This window comes from Pseudopipra pipra, chromosome W, assembly GCF_036250125.1.
Source record: "Pseudopipra pipra isolate bDixPip1 chromosome W, bDixPip1.hap1, whole genome shotgun sequence".
Taxonomy (NCBI): Eukaryota; Metazoa; Chordata; class Aves; order Passeriformes; family Pipridae; genus Pseudopipra; species Pseudopipra pipra.
In genome coordinates, this window is record NC_087580.1 from 16,334,306 (window position 1) to 16,345,231 (window position 10,926).

General features: G+C 54.7%; 1 protein-coding gene across 1 annotated transcript; it reads right to left on the bottom strand.

Annotated features, from left to right (window-relative positions):
* Positions 1-501: 501 nt before the first annotated feature.
* LOC135404884 (serine/threonine-protein kinase pim-3-like) lies at positions 502-10,821 on the bottom strand. Its single transcript, XM_064639612.1, has 5 exons — positions 10,174-10,821; positions 9,602-9,968; positions 8,364-8,962; positions 6,353-8,174; positions 502-5,848 (listed from the first exon to the last, which is right to left on the bottom strand). Exons 1-4 carry the CDS (start codon positions 10,819-10,821, stop codon positions 8,148-8,150), a joined length of 1,641 nt encoding a protein of 546 aa, XP_064495682.1. The 3' UTR covers positions 502-5,848; positions 6,353-8,147.
* Between the last annotated feature and the right edge of the window lie 105 nt (positions 10,822-10,926).

Sequence of the window (10,926 nt, forward strand, 5' to 3'; positions counted from 1 at the left end):
AACGCACCTCATCCTTCCTACCAAGAGTGCCTGGAGTGAGTAGAAAAGCTCCCTGCCCAGTTGCCCTCATCTGTTCCCCTCAGCCAGGCCCGCCCGGGGGGGAGCCCCGGTCGCCGGAGGGTTAGGGTTGGAGAACCCCTCCCGGGCACGGGGAATCCCACCCAGGGCGTCCACTCGTAGGGGAGGGCTCCATCTGTGCTGGGAGGGGGTCCAGCTTTTCTGGCCTTGCAGAAACAAGCTCACAGAGCTACGAGTGTGCAAAACCATCTGGCTCCCTTCTCCTCCTGGGTTCCACCCACAGCCTGGCCAGGGCTTAAGGGGAAAACCCAGGCAGTCAACCTGCCCCATCTGCTGCCAAACAAGGCCACACATCCACTGCCAGGGCCTTGACCACTCTCTAAACACAGGAAGATAAAGATCACATTTTGCTCACAATCAGACATAAGATTTGATTAAGGAACACATTCAAATATCATTCACTAATGAGCTGAGACTCACAGATCTCACTAAGAAGCACATTTATTTTGTTCAGGGGCAGGTACACGGGGAGTCTTTCCACACTGCATCTTTGACCAACAAACATACACAGTTTTAGCTAAGGAGCAAATACAGGGATAAACAGACTGTTAGGTTGGAAGGTTCATCTAGAGCTCAGCTTTGGCTCAGGGCCTGTTGTTCAGCCTCAGCACTTCAGTGACAGCCACACAGGGCTTTACATGACACACACAGTTTCCAGATTCATTAGATATTCTCCCTTACTTAAGACATAGATGTTACTTTGCTTTACACAGTCAGCCCCCCTATTGCAAGTCCTTAGTTGGTCCTTTGGGGTCTCCTTCAGGGCTCTCTGGTGGGTTTTTTGGTATCTGGTGCCCCCCAAAGTTGAGGTGTCCACTTCTTGACCTCGGTTCTGAGCAGACACAGTGTCATTACCTTTCACCACAAAGACTGGAACGTTTGGGTTTGATCTTCTCTGGGCCCACAGAGCTCAGCTTCCATCCTGTTTGCTTAGTTACATCCCTGATCCAGTTCTCCAGGACCTCTCCAAGATTGGCCATAGAGAAATGTTGGGAGCAGTCTTCTATATCCCACATCAAATCCCCCTTTTTTCAGACTAAGCTCCTGAAGGGATAGAGTGTCTTAGGAGCTTTATTTCATTTTACAGCTCAAGGCATTAGAACAGCTACAGCACTGAATCCTGATGCAAGCTGAAATACAAATGCCCTTCCAGCTTTGGGGTAACCCTTCCCAGGTGTTATTTCCACACACCAATCCCACCCCGTTCCTTTGGGGACCGGCCAAGGATCAGTCATTTCCCCAGCAGGAAGGGTTTGAGGACATTGGGGGTGATTTCCCACAAACGGGCCCCTCTCATTAACACAATCCACTTGTCCTGTTCCTTTAGTGGGGGTCACAGCTTTGGACACAGGCAGGATTGTCAGAGGTGGTGGGGGGTACTTGCACACTGACTGCTGGGTCTACTTTTTGGGGAACACAAGTGCTCACCCAGTGACCAGGAATCATTTCTGCCAGAACAGGGAAGGCAGAAACGGTGAATGGCTTCCTTGTCTTTTCAGGTAAAGGAGTGCACACCCAGCAATCCCTTGGAGGCAACACTTGGGTCACGTTTGAGACTAAAAGGAGATGTAAATTTTGCTCCCAAGTCAAGACCCAATTAACTATTGTCAGGAGAGCCAAAGCAGACTTAAGCATTTGGTTTCTTCTCAGACAACCTCTCAATTACCCAAGGGGCTCTGGCCTTTGGAATTCTGCAATAATGCATCCCTGATTTGACTTGTTGTACCACTTCTACAATCAAGTGGGCACCTCTGTCTGATGACATTCCCAAATGTACCTCGAATCCAGGGATTCTTGGATTCAACAGTATTCCACTCACTTCCCCAGCCCGGTTGGTGTGACAAGGAACAGCCTCTGGCCACCCAGAGAAGGTATCCCCCAAGACTAGGAGATCTTTACACCCTCCTTTTCTGGGCAATTCAGTCACATCCATCTGCCAACATTCACCTGCAGCATTTCTACATTTTCCATCACCTGTTCCCACTCCAGTGGCAGGGTTTGGATTATTTCTCTACCACACACCACACTGCTGACTCACTGCTTGTACAGCTGGAGTCAGTTTTGGACCAAGAACCCACTTGTGCAAATGTTACAGTGCAGAAACAAATACAAACACAAAACAAGGATCAGTGGAGAAAACAAAGCCAGAGACCAAATGGGGGAACACCAAATAACCCACCCAAAGAGCTGGAAGATCCACACGTCTTAGAGGGACAGGATTCCCCAAAAGAATGCCTTATTATCCAGTGGGATCTTCCCCCATCCCAGACCAGTCCGGGGATCTGTGGTCTTCTCCAGGAAAGTCCTGGGGCCGGCGTGAAGATCCAGAGATCCCTCGGATCCACGGGAGATCAGGCAGAGGGTCCCATCTGGGGCCAGAAATGGTGCCCCAAAGCAGCAGAAAGCAAGTCCTTAACCCCAGCTGGGAGGTGTTAAGAAGCAGGCATTCTTTAGGGCAGCGTGCTGGACGCCTGCAGGAGAGTTCTTCTAATCCAGCCTGCTCAGGGACACAGGCAGGGCTTGGGATTACACCCACTGATTCCAGAGGCATTGGATATTCCCCCTTACTGAACACATGTCCATTACTGTGCTTTACACAGTCACACCCCTATTGCAAGTCCCTACTTGGTCATTTGGGGTCTTCTCTGGGGGTCTCTGGTGGGTTTTTTGGCATCTGGTGCCCCCCAAAGCTCAGGTGTCTGCTTCTTGACCTCGGTTCTCAGCATCACTGCTTTTCCCCACAGAGACCGTCATGTTTGGTTTGATCTTCTCTGGGTCCCCAGAGCTCAGCTCACATCCTGTTTGCTTGAGTTCCAGCCCTGATCCAATTCTCCAGGACTTCTCTAAGATTCTGTTGTTCCTTATTTGGCCAGAGCAGAATCTTGGGAGCAATGTTCTACTTCTCCCAAACCAAGGCTCCCCCTGCACCAGCCACTGCCAAACAAGGCCAGACATCGACTGCCATGGCCTCCACCACTCTCCAGATACAGAAAGATCAGATTTTGCTCACAATCAGACATCTTTTGTTAAGGAACAGATACAAACAGGATTCACTGATGAGCCCAGACTAACAGATCTTCCTAAGAAGCACACCTGTTTGGTTCAGGAGCAGATACACAGGTGGAGTCCCATCCCACCACATTTGTACCAACAAATAGACCCAGTTTTAGCTCAGGAGCAGATACATGGAGACACAGCCCATTAGGTTGGAAGGTTCATCTAGAGCTCAGCTTTGGCTCAGGGGCTGTTGTTCAGCCTCAGCACTTCAGTGACAGCCACACAGGGCTTTACATTACACACACAGTTTCCAGATTCCTTACAGAGTCTTGCTTACTTAATACAGACACTTGTGGGCAACACTTGGATCACCTTTGGCACTAAAAAGACATGTAAATTTTCCTCCCACGTCAACAGTGTTTGAACTGTTGTCAGAAGAGCAAAACAAGAGTGAAGCATTTTGTTTCTGCAGTCAAGTGGGAACCTCTGTCTGATGACATTCCCAAAGGCATCCCAAATACAGGGAGGATTGCACTGAACAGGATTGCAGTCTCTTTCCCAACCTGCTTAGTGCAACAAGGAACAGCCTCTGGCCACCCAGAGAAGGTATCCCCCAAGACCAGGAGATCTTTACACCCCCCTTTTCTGGGCAATTCAGTCACATCCATCTGCCAACATTCACCTGCAGCATTTCTGCATTTTCCATCACCTGTTCCCACTCCAGTGGCAGGGTTTGGATTATTTCTCTTCCACACACCACACTGCTGACTCACTGCTTGTACAACTGGGGTCAGTTTTGGACCAAGAACCCACTTGGGCAAATGTTTCAATAATTTGCTTCACTCCAAGGAATCCCCTCATGTTCCCCATCCACCAGGTCACAGGAGATTGGCTCAGGGACTATTATTTGCCCACTTGGGGGAACTGCCCAGCCTCCTGGAGCAAAGTTTGCTCTACTGTTTCAAGGAGTTGACAATCCTTAGCACTAGACTCATTTTCTTCTACTGGGAGAAGGATCTCTGTCAGGATCTCTGCCCTGGTGGTGGGGAGTTCTGTGCATCCAGAGAATTGTTTTCCATGCCGGACAAAGCTGCCCCCACTGGGAAACAATTCCCAACCAGGACTTTCCAAGGGGCTGTCTCCTAAGTCAGCTCTGCCCCAATACACTTCTCCTCTAGTCTGGAAGCAATCCCGCTCTGGGTTTCCTTTGCTGGGGCTGGGGCAGTTGACAGGTTGCTTCTTTCCTTCCTGGCCCAGCCTCCCTTGTCCTTGGAGAATTCCAAAGCCCACGGAGGCTCCTGGGCTCTGGACTACTTGCACTTTGTGTTTGGGATACCCCATATCCACTCAGCCCAAGGAAATTCCACAGGGCCACAGTCTGACCCCAACGTTGCTGCTCAGCATCAGTGGCATCAAAAGATCATCCCCACACTGCAATAAGGCTCCAAGAGGGTGGGTTTGGACTTCTCCATTCCTCCAGTCCCTTTGCCAATTGAGTTCCAGATATTGGGGGGCTATTTTTAAACCCCTGCAAGAGGACCACCAAAGTCAGATGGGTTTTCCTCCCCAGCTTTGCATTTTCCCATTGGAAAGCAAAAAGCTCTTGACTTTCCCAACTCAAAGGGAGACACAAAAAGGCAGCTTTCCAATCTAATCCTGTGAAACATATTAAACTTTCATTTAGGGGAGTTAGCAAAGTGTAAGGATTCACTATGACTGCTTGTATATCTTCTACTCTGTTCTTTACAGCTCTAAGGTCTTGGACTAACTGGCATAGCCTTCCATTTGCCTGCTTGACTGGCAAAACTGGAGCATTCCATTTAGATTCACATTCTTTTCACAAGCAAAATTTCATCAATTGTTCTACAAAGGGTGAGAATCCCTTACAACTTTCTATTTGCAAAGGACATTGCTTTGGCCTCACCAACCCCACTCCAGGTTTCTCTGGAATTCTCACGGGTTCTGCTCTCTTGGATCATGGAGGCACCTCTCCAGCCCATCCTGTTGGAACCACTGCATCCCCAAGTGATGGTGGCAGATGGATTACTTCTGCTTTGGGAGACTCTCATGCAAAACTAGAAACTTGCACAGAATTAGGCTCTGCAATAATAACCTATATTGGACCATTTTTCAATTGGATTGTGGCATTTCATTTTGCCAAGAGATCTCTCCCAAGCAGAGGCTTTGGGGAATTGGGGAAATACAAAAACTGGGGAGCCAACCACTGTTTTCCCAATTTCAAAGCCACAGCATTAAAAATGGCCCAGTTTCCCAATTCCCTGGCACACCAGACAATTGTTCTAGAATTGTCCCTTGAGTTTCATTTCCCTGCATTTAACACAGAGGAACAAGTTCCCACAGCCACAAACAATTGTGCTTAGCTTGGCTGGAACCAGATGTTCTGATGGGGAAGAATCCTCTGGTGCCCCCTCAGTCGTCTTCAGTGATGCCACGAGAGGGTTCGGAGGGTTCTGAAGTTTCAGTTGCGGACAATCCCATTTCCAGTGTCCATCTTTCTTACAGGATGCACAGGGACTGCTCCCAAGTCTCCTGGGGGGATGTTTGAAGCAGGCTGCCCATGCTCTCGTCCTCTTCCTCTCCCCGGGGGCACCATTTCCTCAGGGATTTCTTCCAGAACTGCAACTCCAACCTCCAACAATGTCCCCAAATTAGACTGATCTTGTCCCTCAGCTTGATTTTCCTTTCCGGGCTCACACCAAGGGCTCTGAGGGCGCTGCATTCACACCACAATCTTTCTGCCCTTTCACACGTTCTGCAAAGGGAAAAACACAGCACCAGACATAACCTCCTTCCACTTCTGTTCCCCTTCTCAAACAGCATCAGCTGGAACAATGGATTCTAATTCAGTGTTCCAGAACAGCCACCCATTGATTCCAACACTCCATTAAATTCTCCCTGGGAGCTGTTCCTCCGGGGGGGCCGCCAATCTTCATCCAATATTGCAAAATGCAACTAAGGGGGGACTTCTTCCAAATTCCCCCTTCAGATTGCCCACTTCCCAGCTCTAAACAGTAGACCCAAAATGGTACAATACAGAAACAAATACAAGTACAGAACAATAGTGATCGATAAAACAAAGCCAAAGACCAAATTCCAGAATAACAAAGGACCCACCCAAAGTGCTGGAAGATCCACAGGTCTCAGATGAGCAGGATTCCCAAAATACCAAAGAACCCCCCAGTGCACTGAAAGATCCATACGTTTGACATGGGCAGGATTCCCCAAAAGAATGCCTTGTTATCCACTGGGATCTTACCTGTGTCCCAGACTGGGCTGGGGATCTGTGCTCTTCTGCAGCAAAGTCCTGGTGCTGGCGTGAAGATCCAGAGATCCCTCGGATCCGCTGGAGATCAGGCAGAGGTGTCCTGTCTGGGGGCCAAAAATGACACTGAAAAGCAGCAGAAACAAACTTCTTCACCCCAATTTGGAGATGTTAAAAAGAGCATTCTTCTTTATTCAGCATGCTGGGCGTTCAGAGGAGAGCTCCTCTAATGCACCGTGCCAAAGGACAGACAGGGCTGTTTATTACACACACTGTTTACATGTGCATTCAATAGTCTGGCTTACTTAATACAGATTCAGTACTTTGCTTTACACAGCCACACCCCTATTGGAAGTCCTTTTCTGGTCCTTCCGGGCCTTCTCTGTCATCCTGACCTCAGTTCTTGAGCAGCACAGCACCATTGTGTTTCACCACCAAAAATAAAGTTTGTTCTTTCATTATCTGGGTACCCAGAGCTTAGTTTGCATCCTGCTGGTTTGGGACATCCCTTATCTAATTCTCTAGGACTTCTCCAGGATTACATTGTTCCTCATTTGGGCACTCCGGGGGACTGTGAGTTTCTATTTCTTCTCTCAGTGGTTTGATGGAGACCATGAGGAGCTGGGAACTCATTGCAGGGACAGGAGGGAGCAGTTGGGAAGTACTAGGCAGGTGGGGGAGAGAAGTGTTCAGAGAACAGCTGAGATACAGCTCGAGCAAGCTGAAAACTAAACTGTCATTTGGGGTCATCCCAGATCGACTGGATTTCAGCAATTACTCAACACAGGTGCCACCTCCTCCAGCCAAGCCCAGGAGATCAACCTCCTCAGCAGCTGCAAGAGCGGGATGTTCATGTGCCTGCTGCCATCTCCCCAAAGCCATTATCCCACTGCTGCTGACAAGATGGGCAAGATGAGCATCTACCTCCCAAGATCTGCTGCTGCAAGAAGAGCATGTCCCAAAGGATGTCCTCAGCCTTCTCAGAGGGGACGTCAGATCCTCTCCAGGGATGGTCCCAGCCCTTCCCAACCCGGACTGGGCACCAGCTCCAACTCTTCCCTGGAAAACAAACAACAAATTCATGAACAGAGATTACAAACCAAAAGTGGAAACAAGAAAAAAAGGTAAAATGTTAACCTTCTGTCAGGGTTCTGAGGAAGGCCCAAGCCCTGCAGGCCAAAGGAAAACCCCACCTCCTCCAGCTGAGGAAAACCCAGGCCTTCTCCCTGCCCTGCAGCACTGGCCCAAAGAAAGGCTCCTAAGCCAAGGCAGCCCAAGCCTTTCCTGGCCTGCAGCCCAAAGCAGCTGGTGTTCTGCAGCCCTGCCTTTGCTCCCCCCACGGGGGTTTGTTTTTGGCAGGCTGGCTGCCCCTGCCCCAGCCCCGCCCAGCAAAGGGGCAGTGGCAGAGGCTGGGGGCAGAGCCGGGCTCCCATTTCACAGCCAGCCCAGAGCACCCGCCCGCCCTCCTGCCAAGAAGCAGCTTGGCAGCCGGCTGAAGAATTCCTCAGGTTCCCCATCAGCAAAGGGGGAACCTTCGGTGCCCAGCCAGGCTGAGCAATGCCCGTGTCCGGGAGCACCCCCTGGGTGTGGACTCATCTGCAAACGGCGTGTGGAGCACGGCTTGGAGGAAGGGGCCAGAATCAAAGTCCATCCTCTTCAGCTGGCCGGCGTCCAGGTCAACTGAGAGCTTGTCATCCCTGACGTCGTCCTCGATGTCTCCAGCAGCAGGCCCACCCGGCACAGCTTCTCCAGAGGCCCCTTCTCCTTCCCTGGGGGCCAGACCAGGCTGTCAGCGTTCTGCCGAGGGCCCAGCTGTCTGTGAAGCGGGACGAGCAAAACCAGGTTGGATGGTGGCCACCAGCACTTGGGAGACCGGGTCTGCAGCCCAGCTCCAGCACAAAGAGGGGCATGTTCCCATGGGATGACCCCCCCCCAGTGCTACAGGCTGACAAAAAAGTCTGGTTTCCTTTGCTTCTTATTGCCAAGAGATGTGTGGAGGTGTTACCTGCCAGGCCCCGGGATCAAAGGGAGCACGTGGATCTCTCCCGTCTTCTAGGGCAGGGGAATGCCCTGCACCCAAGGATGGCACAACAGGTCTTCCAGTGCTGGCCTGTCCGAGGGGCGGATGGACAAACACCACCTGATAAGGTGCTGGCAGCCTGGGGGGAAAATGGCCGGTCAGTTGGAGAAGGATCCTGTCCCCTCTGTCCCACTGTCCACGTGCCCAGGCTGTGCTGGCTGTGCTCAGAGCTGTGCCCAAACTTCTCCATCGATTCTCCCTTTTGGAGGAGAGCAGGATGGCAGGACACAGGCCACCTCCTCCAGCCACCCATGGGACACAAACAGCTTCAAGAGCGGCGTCCTCGTGAGCCCGCTGCCCTCTCCCAACACCGTTATTCCCCCCGTGCCACAAAGATTGGTATCCACCTGGAGAGACCCGTGCTGGGAACGGGAGCTGGGCCCAGATGGTGTTGGGGCCTTTGCGGAAAGGGTGCTTCCCGCAGACCATCTGGTAGAGCAGGATGCCCAGGGACCAGATGGTCGCCTCCTCGCCGTGGTAGCGCTTGAGGTAGATCCACTCTGGCGGGCTGTATGACAGTGTTCCTACGGAATACAGACGCAGTTCAGCAGGTGGATGCTGCCTGCTCCCAGAGCCTCACCCCAGCAGCCCTGGCAATGTGGGGCCTGCCGCAGTGGCACACGCTGTGACCCACTGCCTTCTCGCCGGCCCCTGACTCTTGGTTACAAACTCTGGGTTGGAGAAGAAGCCGCTGGTGTCCAAGAGGGCAGCGGAAGCCCTGGCAAGGCCCAACCATTTCATGCAAGGGAAAAACCCACCCAGTGGTGGGGAAAAGCCGAGCCTTCTCCCCGCCCCACTGCACTGCCTCAACAATTCATCATAAGCCAAGGCAAACAAGGCGAGCGGAGCAGCCCAAGCCCTTCCTCGCCTGCACACCAAGCCAGCTGGTGCACAGTTCTGACCCCCTTCTCTGCTACCCTCATGGGGGTTTTGGTCAGGCTGGCTCCCCCCTGCCCCAGACCCAGCCCGGGACAGGGTGGGTGGCACAGGCTGTCGCCAAGGCCGGGGCCTGTCTCACTGTAACCCCCCAGCCCCATCCAAAAGCAACTTGGCTGAAGAACTAATCCTGTTCCCCCTCGGCCAAAGGGGCAATCTCCACTGCCACACCTGGGCATGGCCATGCGATGCCCGGCACCAGGAGCATCCCCCGGCTGTGGGCTCACCTGCAAACTGGGTGTAGACCGTGTCCTTAAGGAAGGTGCCACATCCAAAGTCGAGGAGCTTGGCCTCGCCGCTGGCCAGGTGGAGGAGGATGTTCTGGGGCTTGATGTCCCGGTGCAGGACGCCGCAGCTGGTGCAGTGCCGCACGGCCTGCAGCACCTGGCGGAACAGCCCCCACGCCATCTCCTCCGGCAGGAACCCCCACGCCCTCAGTAAGCGAGAGAGGTCCTGAGACGGCTCCGGATGCTCCATCACCAACAGGAACCCGTTGGGGAGCTCGAACCACTCCAGGAGCTGGATGACCCCAGGGAAGCCATTGGACACCTTGTCCAGCAGCACGATCTCCAGGGGGGCCCGGGTGCCGTCGGGCTGCGGGGGGACCACGGGGTCGTCAGTGGGGCTGATGCCGTGCCTGTCTGCCTGCTCCCCCTCGGCCAGCCCTGGATGCTCCCCGTCCCCCACCGAGCCCACGGCCACTCTCCCTCCAGGTGTCCCGGCGGCTTCCACCCTGCCGGGCCTCGGCTCGTCCCCGCCCGTCCCGCCCCGCTTTCTGCCGCTGGCCCCGCTCGCTCACCAGCTCGCCCCAGCGCCGGATGCCATCCCGGGACACGGCTTTGATGGCCACCTGCAAGCCGAGGGGAAGGGCGGGTTGAGCTCGCCGCCCGTCCCGCCCTCCTCCTCCTCCTCCTCCTCCTCCTCCTGCTGCACTCACCGGGGCTCCGTCCGCCAGGCAGGTCCCCGCGTAGACGCGGCCGAAGCCGCCGCTGCCCAGCAGCGAATGCAGCCGGTAGCGCTCGTGCAGCGGCTCCTTGGCCTTCGGTGCGGGCGAGACGTGGCCGTCAGCGTTGGGGCCGGGGCCCGGCACGGCCCCCGAGCGCCCCTCAAGCGGCCCGGGCCGGGCTTCCCCAGCCGCAGCGGGCAGCGGCGGCTCGCTGCCGGCGGCCGGGCTGGCGAGCGGCGGAGCTCTGGCCGGGGAAGCCGCCGAGGAGGCGGCAGCGGCCGCGGCGCCCGCGGCCCCCGCCGGCCCCGGCAGGCGCCGGGCTCGAGCCAGGCGGAGCCAAGGGGCGGCGAGGCCGAGCCCGTCCCACAGCCAGCCCCACAGGAGCGCCCAGCAACGCCACAGCCGGCGCGCCGGGAGCCGGGCGAGGGCGAGACCGCGCCGGGCCGCCCAGGGCCGGGGACGGGGCGGCCCCGCCCGGCACAGGGGAACGGCCGGGGCCATGGGCCTGGCCGGCAAGGGGAGGGGGGACCGGGAACGGGACAGGGACAGCGGGAGTGGGACACTGGCACAGGGACACCGGCAATGGGACACCGGCACAGGGACACT